Source organism: Pocillopora damicornis, chromosome 2 (assembly GCF_964200805.1).
Source record: "Pocillopora damicornis chromosome 2, jaPocDami1.2, whole genome shotgun sequence".
NCBI classification, from domain to species: domain Eukaryota; kingdom Metazoa; phylum Cnidaria; class Anthozoa; order Scleractinia; family Pocilloporidae; genus Pocillopora; species Pocillopora damicornis.
Genome location: NC_142671.1, coordinates 4,191,247 through 4,205,278, shown reverse-complemented (window position 1 = coordinate 4,205,278; position 14,032 = coordinate 4,191,247). Strand labels below are relative to the sequence as shown.

At 38.9% G+C, this 14,032-nt stretch overlaps 2 protein-coding genes, 1 long non-coding RNA gene and 1 pseudogene across 18 annotated transcripts; 2 read left to right on the top strand and 2 right to left on the bottom strand.

The window, feature by feature from the left end:
* The first annotated feature begins 471 nt into the window (after positions 1-471).
* On the top strand, positions 472-6,725 carry LOC113681822 (uncharacterized). 14 transcript variants are annotated; one of them, XR_016183875.1, is made up of 5 exons: positions 476-666; positions 1,314-1,416; positions 4,558-4,603; positions 4,718-4,920; positions 5,010-5,286. XR_016183875.1 is itself a non-coding variant. In XM_089197140.1 (4 exons), the coding sequence occupies exons 1-3, from the start codon at positions 496-498 to the stop codon at positions 4,901-4,903; spliced, it is 456 nt and encodes a 151-aa protein (XP_089053266.1). In that variant the 5' UTR covers positions 472-495; the 3' UTR covers positions 4,904-4,920; positions 5,013-5,286. The 14 variants fall into 14 exon arrangements, 3 of the variants coding, with proteins under 3 accessions (XP_089053266.1, XP_089053265.1, XP_089053267.1); XR_016183876.1 differs by having other exon boundaries at positions 4,500-4,603; XR_016183872.1 differs by lacking the exon at positions 4,558-4,603 and having other exon boundaries at positions 472-666; positions 4,662-4,920.
* Positions 1,688-4,365, bottom strand: LOC149049595 (uncharacterized; annotated as a pseudogene).
* Positions 6,726-6,785: 60 nt separating the features above from the next.
* On the top strand, positions 6,786-13,638 carry LOC149049594 (peroxidasin homolog). Of its 3 annotated transcripts, XM_089197135.1 has the most exons (8): positions 6,846-6,877; positions 9,023-9,125; positions 10,208-10,370; positions 10,497-10,820; positions 11,320-11,634; positions 12,108-12,596; positions 13,025-13,158; positions 13,383-13,638. In XM_089197135.1, the coding sequence occupies exons 3-8, from the start codon at positions 10,250-10,252 to the stop codon at positions 13,440-13,442; spliced, it is 1,443 nt and encodes a 480-aa protein (XP_089053261.1). In that variant the 5' UTR covers positions 6,846-6,877; positions 9,023-9,125; positions 10,208-10,249; the 3' UTR covers positions 13,443-13,638. The 3 variants fall into 3 exon arrangements, with proteins under 3 accessions (XP_089053260.1, XP_089053261.1, XP_089053262.1); XM_089197134.1 differs by lacking the exon at positions 9,023-9,125 and having other exon boundaries at positions 6,786-6,877; XM_089197136.1 differs by lacking the exon at positions 6,846-6,877 and having other exon boundaries at positions 9,017-9,125.
* Positions 8,060-10,503, bottom strand: LOC113674614 (uncharacterized). The gene is made up of 2 exons (XR_016183871.1): positions 10,238-10,503; positions 8,060-9,157 (listed from the first exon to the last, which is right to left on the bottom strand). It is a non-coding gene; the product is annotated as an uncharacterized LOC113674614 (long non-coding RNA).
* Positions 13,639-14,032: the final 394 nt, after the last annotated feature.

Here is a 14,032-nt window from a genome sequence, read left to right as displayed (position 1 = left end):
CCGGACTTATGTTTGCTTATTTTGATAAGCTGAACGAGTTCCGAGAATGCCAGAGCAAAAATTGCATTACATCTTAACTTGCCTAATTATTCACGAGCTAATTTTTATTGTCCTCTCCTAACTTATATTTTAACACAACACGTGACGCTTTCATGAATTACTAGTTTGCTTCTTCTCGAGACGTGAGCTTGGGCTGCCTGTGTAGATAGAGGACTGTCATTGATCTTTCTCTAGTCACTTCGTCATCGTTCTGTTAATTTTAGTTTAAATTAAAAATATGACCAGTCCCACATAGTCACCTTTTCTCCAGACTACCTTGCAATGTGTTATTTGAAGGCTAATTCGCCCAACATTTTTAAAGGAAAAGTTATGATTTGGAATTGATAAACAAGACAGGAGCGTTGAGTCACGATGTGCGTGGTAGATTTGCGGCTGGAAAGGGTGGCTAATGTTTTAATTACCGGATTTCTCGGGCTCGTTAAGGCATGGCTCAGGATGATAAAATCCCCCCCGCGAAGTCAATCGCGCCCAGAGAAAAACATTTCAAAATGGCGGCAAAGATGGCGGACATTGTGGCACATCGAAGTTTCGGAAACTCTGTCGCTCTCTTATATTCTGAGGCTTGTTTGTGTTAGAGGTCTGGAATCCCTTGGCAAGAATATGTAGGTAAGAAATTTTTTATCACTGCTTCCTTTTAAACGTTGTTTAAAGGTGTTGCTTGTTGCGCGTCCTTCGATTGAATTCAGTGTGAGTTCGATCAGACTAGATCATTGTTGACCGACAGGAAAGCTACGTATCACTTTCATCGCCGAGCAGGTGTTAATTTAGTTCCACGCTTTTTTAATTCAATATGTTTCGGACGAAGCGTGAGAAATTGAAATTGTTTTGTGTTGTTAGAGAATCTTTCTTTTGATCAGCGTAACCTGTGTTAAGGTCCAACTTACAAACGTGGAGAGAAAGGGACATTTGTAAGAAGAAAAGCATTTCGTTAGCTCAAGTTAAAATCATGTTTCGCAAAGGAATTTATGATTTAGTTTTGAAAAAAGAATTCTGGTGAACCATTGCCCTTTTATCAAAAGTCCTAATATGAAAGTTAACCATGAGAACTAACAATACAGTCATTAGTTTCAAAATCACTTGAGTAGATTTAATTTTCTCGACATTATTCATCATGCACTTGGCAAATGTTACAGTTTGAGCTCATTTTGTTCAATGAATCCTTTAGAAGCATAAATAAATTGATGACATAAAAATTGCTGTACAAAATTAAACATTGCAACATGATTAATCATGTTGTTGCTGTTCTTTTTTAGATTTCTACCATGCTACATTGCCTTCAGTTATGTTCCAGATCTACATACATGTAGGATACTCATATTTATCAGTTGGATTGTTATACTAAAGTTCCTCAAAATGGTATGTATTAAATAGTTTTTTTGGTGCTTTTTCATGCTTACAGTACATGTGGAACCCACTGAAGACAGCTTTTCTTTGGAATTAATGTTGAGGACTGTAAATATTAATTATTTTCAGGGCTTGGAAAAATATTATGCAAATCACAAAATATCAGCACGTATTATATGTTAAAACATTGAATAATATGAAGTGTTTATTTAGGAAGGTGAATGGTGATCTTCCATATTTTCAGTAGCTCAGTGGCAACTTTATTTTTCCTCCATGTTTTTGCTATAACTGGATCTTTTTTCATGTGGTTTTCTGTGGGATTTTTTTTGAAGACTTTGTTGAAGTTGGCTGACCACTCAGTAATTGCTTCACTTATGTCCTTGTATTTCTTTAGAACTTGTACTTGAATGTGTGCCAGGTGATTTAAGAAGTGTTCTTTGTGGTATCTTGAGCTTGAATTTTTTGTTGCATTTTTTTTAAGTTTTTCATATAACATAACATCTTTGGTTGTGCCAAGAATCTCTGAAAGAGCTTTTGCTGTTTTGCTGGATGGTAAAAAATCTTCAGATAGTTTTGGTTTCTTAGCCAGTGGTTCACCTGTCTCATTTTGCACTGTTTCACTCAGTCGCTGTGGTTCCGGAATCTGATTATTTTCTAGGTTTTCAGTACTCTCTTCTTCATCAATTAATAGAGTTGTATCTTCAGCTTCTTCTTCACATTCACCATCACTCTCAAATGACTGATCTTGAACTGGCAGATTCTGTTGCATGCATTCTTCTCTATTATGGTTTTCTTCATTGGGAATTCTGGTAGCTGGGATTTTGATTCCGCTTTGAATGCATTCTTCCCAGCAGTGTTGAAGGAAAATTTTCTCCATTCTGATATTGGAGGAGCGAAAGTGGTGAAGGGAAGGTCCTTGCTCCCTGAATTCAATTTCCTCAGGACCATCAAAGAACTCAATGCAGTCTTCATCCTCAATTTCTCTCCACCAAACTCCTTCTCCCAGTACGAGGAAGTCAGCAATAGACTGAAGGTGAGCCTCCCAGTGCCTAGCATGTGTGTTGATGACATCTTTGGGTAAAACTGTGTTTCCCAGCTTTGGTAGGGCTTTGCTGATGTTGCTGATTTCCTTTTCTTGCCTGATGATGCAGGTCACAGCTGTGTTTCCTCCTGAAGTCTTCTCTGCTTGCATATGCAGAACTGCATTGCTCACTAAGCTTTCAACTCGGTTGTTCCAGGTCTTCCTGGTGATGTCGGTCAGCTCCTCAAACAACCTCTCAAACATTTCTGCATTAGTTGAACGGTGTGAAGCAAGACGAAGAAGAAAGGCAGAATGAGATACACATGCATGGAAGTATATGCCAAAGAGCTTTCTGCTTGTTAGGGCTCTAGTTGGGGTCATCACTTTTCGGCACAAAATTGCATGCCTCCAACACAGGTTATGCAACCTTAATATCAACTTTGGTGACCTCTTTCTGTCCTGGGCATAAAAAATTTCCACCATTTCGCACAGGGTGGCCAGCAAAGCTCTCACATCATGGGTTGTTGTCTGGTAAAGGGCTATAGTTAAGTAGATTAGTGTCTTGCGATAATCTACTCCTCGTTTTTTCTCTTTGTTAAGTTGGACAGCTAGTATTTCTTTAAGTTTTATCAGTGTATCAATGTCAGAAATGTGATGTGGGATTTCTTCCAGAATGTTTTTAATGTGATTCATGGAGCAGTGAAGAGCTTCAAAACACAGTACCTCATAGGACTGGAGGTTGAGACTTTCCACAGAAACACTCTCATCCCCAAACAACAGTGCTGGAATTCTTGTTGCCCCTCCAAGTTCTTCATTTAAAATTTTTGCAAGTTCTGGTTTGGTTTTGTCTGAATCTCCAAGTCCTCTTGCTTCAATTTCAGCTCGTAGCTCGTTGACCTTGAGATCTTTTAATGGGTTCAAGAGTTGTTTTGCCTGTTTTCCTTTCCTTCCTGCTAACACCAGCTGTTGCCGTTCGGTCAATGTTCTGTACTTTCTTTGGGCCATGTAATCTAGATCGTGGCACATGCTTAAATGCCCATCACAACCTGGGCAACCATAATGCCCTCCATGCTGATTTCCACATTCAAAGTTTGCTGCAGGGTTGTCTCCATTCATGAATCTCATCTCATCTTCTACTTCAACATCCTCTTCTGTTTTCACTTTTTGGGTTAAATTTACTAAATCATCATGTCTGGCTGGAACAAATTTTATCTGATCTTCAATGCTGGAACTGCTCTGCCCCAGCATATACAGATAGGGCCTCTCCACTGTTGCCTGGACATCCACATCTTTTCCATATTGAACTCTAGCTTCTGCATCAGAGAGATGAATTGCTGGGTCATACATCTCTCTCACACAAAAGAGCATGTGACCATAATTTGAAAGGGTTGAATGGTCATGCCAAATCAGCCAATGCCTCTTCCGCTGAAAGCTTTTCAGCCTTTGTTTGATTTCATCATGTGTTCCCCTTATATCCTCACTGATCTTTTCTAGCTCTGTATGAATCTCACTTTCACTGAGCTCTTCATAAAATGCATCATTTTTTATTCGAAGGAGGTTTTTGTTTTTAATCAATGCTTCTTTTCTAATGTCTTGGAAGGGAATTTTCCTTGCTTGCAAGTGGCATTTCTTCTGCTCTATCTCTCCCTGTGCATTTATAGCCAATTTGGTAATCTCTCTTTCTATCACTGGCTCTCCTATGTTAAATTTGCCACTCTCTATTCCCTCATGGATGCTTTGCTTGAGTTGTTTATTTGATTGCATCACAGGCACAGAAATTTCTCCCCCCTTTTGCTTCCTCATAGCTCTGCGTACCCTGAATCCTGGAAAATTAATCAAACCTTTTCTTACATGAGGCTAGAGAAATGATAAAAACCCATGAAAGTATTATAGGGTCACATATTCATCATTAACTTGACTTAGACTGTTGTATGCATTCTTATTACTTCAGGCCTTCTTCTTCTACTTTTAAATTCTAAATTTTAACTCTTAAATCTCACTGTTCTTTAATTAATAAATCAAATTTTGTTCAATCCTAATACACAATTTCTTTTGCGTATTAATGATATTGCAGAGATGTAACTCTCCACTGTCGGCTTAGTTACAAATTTACCACTTTTTTTACCTGTAAGGCCATCCTCTGAATTGAGATGCACTTCTGATGGGGGCTTAAATCGGGTAATGTCTACTTTTTTTGACTTCAAAAAGGCTTTGACTAATTGCCCTCCATTGCCAGGTGTCGAATCATTTCCCTTGGTTTTGATGTTGTACATTCTGGCTTTTTCTGACCAGTTTGGAGGACCATCAGGCCATGACTCTACATCTGCAAGTAGCTGGTCCAACTTTCCTTCTATGTTAGCAGGTGAAGCTGTGTGGGATCGTTCCCTGACCTTTGGTGGGGTCGTTTTTGCTCTCTCCTCGGCCTCTTCAAAGGTTTCAAAGGACAGGGCCATTCTTTGGACTTGTCTTGAACTGTAAGACTGTCGAAGGCTAAGGTGAACTGCACTGTCATTTTGTGACATTTTGGTCTCTAGTTCTTTTTTTGTTTGCCTTCGCTCATTTCTCTTCATTTTTTTCTTTTCAGCAGGTGAAGGCTTCTTTTGAAGACCCACTTCAGGGACAAGCACTAGAATGTCACTTAGTGATTTTTGAAAGTTTTCCTGGCATTTTTCATTGTAAGTGGCATATATTGCTTCCCCAATGCTTTTTAATTTCCTTTTTGTGACCTTAGGTTCTCTCTGACATTGTCTCTTGACATTTGTGTTAAGTTCAGTCAGAGGTCCTTTCCTAGCCCCTCTGCAAAACTTACTTATAGGGAAGGTAGATTGTAATTGAGAGTTGAATAAAAGACAGGCCTGGCAGCTGGTCAACGAGTGATCTTTTTTCCCTTCTTTACTAATTACTTTGCCCTCATTCCAGTTCATTGAGGAAAATGCTTTTAGGTATGCTTCTTTTTCGGTTTTACTTCTCCAGTTGTAAAATTTTTCATCAATGGTTCTGTAATGCCGCATGAAGTCTTCCCGTTTTATGTGTAGCCCAGGGTATTCTTGAAAATGTTCATTGAAGATTTTAAATCTATCTTGCCGCAATCTAGCAGCAAACTTTGTATTTCCTTCACCGGGAATCCTTTCAGTTTTGCTTAAACTTTTAGTTTCTCTAAGAAACACTCTTGCCCAAGCACAGTCAATCTTTAAAGACATCTTTGTTGCCTTGGCAGAGGATATGGGATTTGATATTGTGTTCTAATTAAACACAAGTTGGAACTCTCCACGCTGCTACTTGAACTAGCTAACTGCTCGAAATTTAAGACAAATTGCGCGCCAAAAACTAAGGAGCTCATGTAACATGTAATACGAGCCGCGTTTGCGGACCACTTTATTCATTCATGAACTAATATAAAGTCTACGAAGGTTTGAATGGACCATTGCCATTCTTCATCGATTTTTTTTATTAAAGAATTACGGAAATATTAAGAAAACACTACCTTGAAATGTATTTTGTAGCCTAGAAGAACACTGTAAATGGCTGTTAGGCACCCTAAAGTTAAAAACGACCCGATTTAATCTTAATTCGACAGCTCGAATAATCCTCTCCTTCGACCGCCATCTTGAAGTCTGCTTTTTAGTCCATAGTTCATTTCACCATATCCCCCAGAAAAAGGGCATAAATACAATTAAATTCTTCCCCAGGGGAGAGGGATTCGAAGTTTCTGTTTCAGTCTCCCAACGGCCGTGAAACAAAATGGCGTCCGAATCGGAACATTGTCGAGTGACGACCTATTTTGCGCCATGGGGGAAAGAAAATCGATTCAAGTGTGAAAAATTTTAACATACGTTAGTTCTGCTGAACTTCTTCTTCTTGTTTTAGCCTTGCAATGTTGACCCCAAAGCTCGTAACCATTAAGAATTTAACGTAAAGACCCTCCAAACTGCTGCCGTGACGATTTCCTGACTTTTACCTATTCATCCACGGACATATGGCTGATGCCGACGCCTTTGCAGGGCTAACTCTTATGAATTAACTATTCCTAAATACGGTTTGGGCGAACTTGATTCAAGTCTTGAAGATTTGGTTTGCCCCATTTCAATTCAAAGTAAGGTAATTAATTTGGGTGTCGTCAAGGGTGACTATAATTTAATTATGGTTGCTATGGCAATGATATTGCATGGAGTGATACATAATTTCCATAGTAATAACCTCGCCAAATTTTGTTAAATTTGATCTTCTACAACGGCCTGGAATGAAAAAATAATTTTTTTGCCTCGTTTTCACGTTGTAACCATGCCTTAACGTGCCTGAGTTAACATAGTAATCCTTGACAAAAAAACCGAAATTATCAGAGCGTTCGATTCTCACGTCTCGAAATATGATACTTTTTGTAGGTTGGAGTATAAAACCAGTAATTCAAGGCAGCTTCAACGGTACTTTCCCGGAGCTCTAAGGACAGTCAAGGTAAGTGCCCGGCTCACACGCGGCAATTGATCATAAGTTTCATATCTCTTTACACTAACCCTGAATCCCACTCTACAGAGCTGAACAAAATCTTTCCTCTAAAACTTATTCTAAGCTTTGTTCGCTCTGAGAATTCGTCAGTTCTTACCTGGTTCGTATTTTGTTTCTAAGTCTGTGGTATGAGACCTAACATGGAATCATATGAATTAACATGGTGGCATGCCGCGCATCTTTTAGTCTGGTTTGCGTTGTTTACCGAGTATTTGACAACGAAAGAGAAAATTGGGGTCCGTGTTTTTCTGAACATTAATGCACTTATCAGGCACCTCGTGACATACCTTTCCATAAATGGGTATTTTAACAGACGATTAAGACGTCTCAATCTGTTGAGTAAAAACGAGAAGATGAAAAAGAAAATCGCCGTCGAAGCTAATTACAAACCGACAAGGGCGACAATACCCGTCAAAACTACATTTGGGTTTACTGATGTTCACTTGATAGCCAGTCAGCTTTTTCTTTAGGGCTTTTTACAGCTAATGACCTGTCAAAGATGTAGTTTTTTGCTGTTTTTTTTTGATGATATTCTGCTGAGTGTTTCTGGAGGACTAGCTACCACAATAAGCAAGTTAACAAAAGTCACGGTGTAGGATTTCTTAAACTCCTACTGCTGCCAGTACAAAAGCTAAATTCATGTACAATTAGCGCCCAAACTTGTCTGTGTTTCTAGACTACATAGGCTGTCCAAAGCTTATTTCTCAATTGACACAGAGTAAATGTTAACTCGAAAAATCAAAAATAGAACAAGAAGATATAAAAAATATCGGTAATGTAGCTGCATGGTATTCTTAAAAAAGAAAGGTATCAAACTGAGCGAATATAATCTGTTTGCTATAATCAACTTAGCTCACCATAATCATGTTATTAGAGTCAACTAAGTTTGACACTCTTCCGATTCTGTTTTTTTTTTTTCTTTTTTCGTCGTCATTGTTTTTTTGGTTTTCTTTTGTTCTTTACTTTTTAAAAAAAAATTTCAACGATTTGACCGTTATTGCGTTCTCCGGGCGTCAGTAATTATTCTCAACCACTTATGTTAAAAAAAGAGATCATGATCATGACGCTGACATTTCACTATTTTAAGAGGGCATTACGGTTGGTTTATGGTAAGATTATGGTAACTTACTTAAAAAATCATATTTAATCAACAATTCAATCAAATCACCTCAAACTTGGCAAGAGGTACACCCAAGCAACTGCCTACAACATGACATTTTTTGAGTAAACATATTTTAACAAGTTACTGTGAAGGGCTATTCTGAGGGTCAAAGTGGGCTCCCCCCCTCCACTTTTTTGTCATTTCCTTTTAAAATAATCACCTAATTTTTGGTATGATAAAGCATTATCAAATGGGCTGCAACCTTATTGAGAACTATTCCCTTTTGACCATTTTGGTTGTCAGGGTAACCAATTAGATTTTGCAAAAGACAAATACTTATAATATCAGTTGTATTTCAGAAAAATAAATTTTACTCAATTACATTGCAGATAATTACAAAAACAATCTTTGTACCAAATTTGGTGTCAGTAGCTGAAATACTCTTCAAGAAATTTGAGGGGCCGATAAAATTACCCCCAAAAAGCTATTTTCGGAAAAATGCAATTAAAACTTCAGTTATTTCTAAATGTCATTAGTAAGACAAAAGACTCCCTAAAATGGCCTTTTGTACATCACAGCACACCTACTTGAAGGTATGCTTAGGTTATTTGGTTCTCTCTCTTTTAACCCACTCTGCAGAGCTGTGTTTTGTCAAAGTCTCCAGCTTCAAATTATGCCTTCCACAGGTTAAACACAGGTCTTCTTCTCTCTGCTAAGCTTGTCTTCGTGCAAGTCTATATTGTTTGTGTCTTTCTTGAGCTCTGTGCTATGCTTGCTGAATTCTTCCACTGTTTCTTTGTCTTACTTCCTTCTACCTGTGCCTGCACAGTTCTTTTGTAGCTGTTTGCTTCTTTCCTCTTGGAAGGCTTGACTAAGGGCGTCTTCATGGCTGGCATATTGTACACCTCACAAAATTTGGCAACTTCTTCTCTCCCATTCCCACTCTCAAATGCAGCAAACTCCATTCTTCTGTTCACATCTTTTCCTTGAAGAGCTCTAGGATAACATCATCTTGAGGGTGGCTACCAGTTGCAAGAAACTCAGAGTGCCCCAACCACTGCACTTGACATAAAGTGAGCTACCAATTCCAAACTGGTAACAGGAACTCTTCAATATCTGTATTTGGCCTAGTAGATCCATAAAGACAATCAACGCTTTTATTAATAAAGGGATATAACTCTAGTAATTTTGGTCCAGCATTGATCCAGAAAAACAGCTTTTATATCTTAGTTCAAAGGCCTTAAAATTTAACTCACGTAACTCTTAACTAAATTACGTGGAGTTTATTCGTAAATTCTCTTCACAAATTTAAGAAGACTGTCCATTGAAACAAGTCTGTATCCTTTCGGCAGGCGCCAGATGATCTTCAATACGTTCATTCGAGGAGCTTTCATCGTCGTTTGGCTGTATTTTCCGTTTGGAAGCAGATTCTGCGAGGGGCAGAATTTGGTTGTGTCCTCGTGTACCGGTACACTAAGGAACGAAACATTAACGAACTGCGTCACAACTCCATGTATGGATATGAAAACAATAGGAATTCCCCTGTGTACCGGTACACCAGGACAGCCCCCAGACCCCAGAATTTGCTCGCTGACAACATCATCTTCTCTAACGAAGGTGACCTCTACAGCTCGCGTTTCTTTCTTTCTCTTCTGCGCTACTTCCTGCTTCTGGGTTCCTTTAAACCTTTCTTTCTTTTTAAAGCATAATTCCTTAAAAGAGACTGTTTTTTCCCCAACTTTTGGCACGGTTTACGGGCAAGAAGACAAGATGGGCACTCACGCTCGATCTGTGAAGATTGAGTGCTTTGTTACCGGGCTTCATATTGGTGGAAATTTTAATTTAAGAATGTGGGGCTGGACTTAATGGTCTCAGGATCGAATGGACTTAGTTTTGGTACCATTTTGGAGAAATGAAACGTGCCAAAACGATTGGATTACCTGTGGTTGTCATGGCAACCAAAAACAAGCAACGTACTGGCCTTTAAAGGGGCTGTTTTTAGCGGTGCATGAATAAAAAAGCTAAAAAAACATATATTATCTGAAACATTATCTGAGAATCATTTGAGAGGAAATAAAAAATCAGTGAAATTTTCCATCTTTATTCAAAATCCAACCGCTATGCGCCCTTAAGAATGCTACGTTTTTTCTTTATTACTCGAGCAATCTTCCTTACAGGATATTTGAACAAGACTCACATTTACTCGCCAAAGTGTACTGATGGGAATCAATACTTGGCCGGATGATGCCTCTAAACCTTTTCTGGTGGTCCTTATAGTGACGAGCGGTCTCTTGAATCTCCCTCAAGCCGCGGGCATGAACTGCAACACTAAACTGACTAGTAAGTAACGGAGGTATTTTTAATTTTTTTCTCGAACTGGCAATCTATCTTTTTAAGTTCAGAATGGCCCCTAACAAATTCTCTATGTAACATATGTTTAATGGACTATCTTTCTCCCTCCTCCAGTAATACCTGATGTAGAGATTTCCATAAATCCACCAAGGCAAGAATTATCCGTAGGTACAGCGGTAAACCTGACCTGTACAGCGCAGCCCAGAAGTATTGATGCAGGATATTACGATCGATGGACCGAGTATATTCAGTGGTACGATCCACAGGACAAGCCAGCTGGATACAGATGTGTACAGGGTAGACACATGGTGTTAAAACATAGATGCACATTAATGATCGAAAAACTGACGGCAGATCAACTTGGAAGCTACACGTGTGAAGCAGGAAATGGTTATCGTGCCCACTGCAGGAGAGAATCAGTCGAAATTCGTCCTGAAGGTAAACAACAAAGCAGGAAAAAGATACATGAAAAATATTTGAATAAGACGGGTCGAGTAAAAAAAAGATAGAAAAGAAACAACTCTATCAGCAGTCCATCATGTCATGTCAACATGAGATTTTTATTATTAGCTGTCAGTTTCTTAGTTGTTATTAAAAATTACCTTCTCCTCTACCCTTGGGTTGGTCTCTCTAAGCCACAAAATTTTAATTCTTATATTAACGGAATATTGTAAAAAATATATGGCTACATAAAATCTGATGGAAAATAACTCAAGAGGACATTTTCGCTCTTGATCTCAGTGTCTAATGACTAAATGTCTGACCTTTTCTTACGTATTATGCAAGCTGTTGACGATACAACAGAACGAGTGATAGAGGGTCCAGATGCCTACCTTCACTTCAACCAACCCTTAAAAACCTTCAATGCCACTTTTCTTTAAGTATTTTTGTTCTCACAAAAATAATCTTTAACGACTGTCTCACTTTTGTTCTGCAGGAGCCCAAAACATTCAAATTATTGAATATCCAAAGAACCAAAGTGCTTTTATCAATTCCAGCGTAACTTTCAATTGCACTGCCACCGGTCATCCCAGGCCAACCATCTCTTGGGTGAAGAACGATGATCCATATGCTTTACAAACCAACCCAAGGGTAGAGGAGAAGGTTATTTTGTTAGACAACAAAACCGTTCGCAGTCAGCTCTTGTTAAAAGGAACTAAGATGGAAGACATTGGCAAATACAACTGCGTGGCTAATAACAGCGCTGGAGAAAGGGTATCAAGAGTGTCTTCCTTATTCACAGAGGATTTAGGTAAGAGGCATTCATTTTTTGCGCCCGAAAATGACAATTTATTCTTAAAAACTGTGCAGATGATTTATCCGAAAAGCTTTGTAACTATGTCTCGTCAAAAGGAAGGTTATGAAACAAAATTAGCTTCAACCTGAAGTGACGAACAGAATATTAGTATGGTGAGATGGAAAAAAAATCACCGCACAAAATGAAAAGAAAAGAGAAAAAATTGAAGAGGAAGGCAAAAAAGGACGTGGAAGGGAAATTTTATGACAGCAACAACTTATGATCCTTCCTGTTTTAAAATATGAGAAATAACTGTTGATTTGTCACTTGCCAAGTACTTTTGGAAATAGGTAGGACTCGTTTCCAGCTTTTTAATTGCCTTAAGCCACTCCCTAGGCGTGTCTTCCTTCCTTCTAGTCTATTTGCAAGAGAGTTTGCGAAGCTGCAGCTATCATAGCAACAATAATTGCCTCACTGTCATTCCTCAGACCTCCAACCTATTCAAAATGTGGAAGATCCCACGAACCAAAGCGCTGTTGTCAGTTTTACTGTAACTTTAATCTGCACCGCCAAGATTCATCCCAAGCCAAGCATCTCACGTGAAGGGGGCAATGATCGGCATTCAACGCAATCCACCCCAGGGACCAACTTCCACCCATCAGGCACTCAAACTGTAGCTCAAGTTGCTGAAGATCGGTGGAATCTAAGTGTTGTCATCGGTTCTGACGTTACTTTGAATTGTATTACCACTGGTCATCCTCAGTCAACCGTCAGGTGGATCAAGAACAACAATTCATATTATGTCCAATCTACTTCAAAGACAATGATCACTCGAGATCGACGTGACCAAACCACTCATTACCAACTGTTTATAGAAAAAGTGAAGAAGGAGGATGGGGGCAAATATCAGTGTGCTGCAAGTAACATAGCAGGGGAAAAAGCATCAATCGAGGTCAACTTACATGTCAATGATTTAGGTAATAAAATCATGGATTTAGCTTTTGTGCGATTTAGCTTTTGTGCCTTCTGTATTTAAACTAATGTTTCGACACAGACATCAACATTCTACAAAGTTTGATCAAATAGATGCATTAAGAGTAAGTACAAAAGAAAATAGGCTCAATTCTGACAGCAACGTCGATAGTGTTAAGCACTTGAGTCTGAAAAGAGTCTGTCTTAATTGTGTCTAACCACCATGGTTACTTCCCTACATAAACTAATGTCTAATAACTCTCTGTTCCTGTGAAAACTTATCAAATTGCTAGAAGGACGTCCCCTGTGCCTGAGATGGGCAGAATTTCCTGATTAGTAGTTGGTGATTTAAAGAGAGCTGAAAAGAAGCAAAGTAATTGAATTTTTGTAGAATTGATAGCTTTGTTATAAGCAGATTATTTTCCTTTTCCAGATCTGAAATCTGAATCACAAACACTGGCAAGAAGGACTGGATTGTCAATTTTTCAGCTGACTGCGATCGCTTTCGTGGTATCTGCATCTGTTTTTGCAGTTGGTGCATTTTTGTGGGATCGACGTCTTTTAAAGGTATTTTCAAAAACTCTGATTCCCCATTTATATGGAAAGGGCTCGTCACGCAATTTGATGCTCCAGCCCCTGAAAGTCTATTGGCTTCAAACAGAAATAACTGTAATTACACATAATTAGATGACGCTTTTTGCTTCCTTTAGTAAGCATGTGCCTTCAACCATCTAAATCACTGCTAGTCTCTTTGACTTTTTATTTAACTACTTCCTATTTGCCTCTCATAGATCAGCAAGTCGATATCCAGGAGCCTCCTCCGAAAGTCAGAGAGACAATCATTGGTCTAATTGTACTGGCAAGCGAGGGGTGCGGCTACCGCCTCTCTGTTAGGAGAAAGAAAAGGAAATCCAGTCTGGCACGAATAAAACAGCTCTGCATATAGTTATAGAAAGACGACCAGAAGCGTTTGAAGCGTTAGTTTTTACAACCCACTAAATCAAATGAGTCACACAAATGACAGAATAAATTTTGCAAACGACCAAATCAGTGCCTTACGCCTTTGACCCCTAAGAGTGACTTGCATCTTAATTCTCCTCACAACATCATCTGTCTGAATCACAGATGACCTTAGCCCTAAGCATTTTATTGGGAAAAAAATAGAGAACAATATGGGAAATGTGCTTACAGATGTTAACGAGTAAAGGTATAAACTGGTTGGGTATCATGTTTACAAGCGACCGAAAAAGTCCCTACAACTTAAAGTGTATCATGATTACAGGGGGTAGGTTTCTAAAGAAATTGTGGTGCTGCGTCGGTGGGAGAATAAAACAAGCTAATTTTGTGTTACCAACTGACTTGGTAACGTAAATTGGCCACTGTAAAGAGTTTTAAAACTGGCACTTCGAGCGTAAGCCCTCTGTTAGCCCTTCGTTAGCCC

Coding starts and splice junctions, on each gene's coding strand:
- LOC113681822 (XM_089197140.1), top strand. CDS start 496: ATGATAAAATCCCCCCCGCGAAGTCAATCGCGCCCAGAGAAAAACATT. Junction 663..1,313: donor GAATCCCTTGGCAAGAATAT/GTAGGTAAGAAA, acceptor GTTCTTTTTTAG/ATTTCTACCATGCTACATTG. Junction 1,417..4,717: donor TACTAAAGTTCCTCAAAATG/GTATGTATTAAA, acceptor TTTTCTGACCAG/TTTGGAGGACCATCAGGCCA.
- LOC149049594 (XM_089197134.1), top strand. CDS start 10,250: ATGGGAATCAATACTTGGCCGGATGATGCCTCTAAACCTTTTCTGGTG. Junction 11,635..12,107: donor CTTATTCACAGAGGATTTAG/GTAAGAGGCATT, acceptor GTCATTCCTCAG/ACCTCCAACCTATTCAAAAT. Junction 13,159..13,382: donor GGGATCGACGTCTTTTAAAG/GTATTTTCAAAA, acceptor TGCCTCTCATAG/ATCAGCAAGTCGATATCCAG.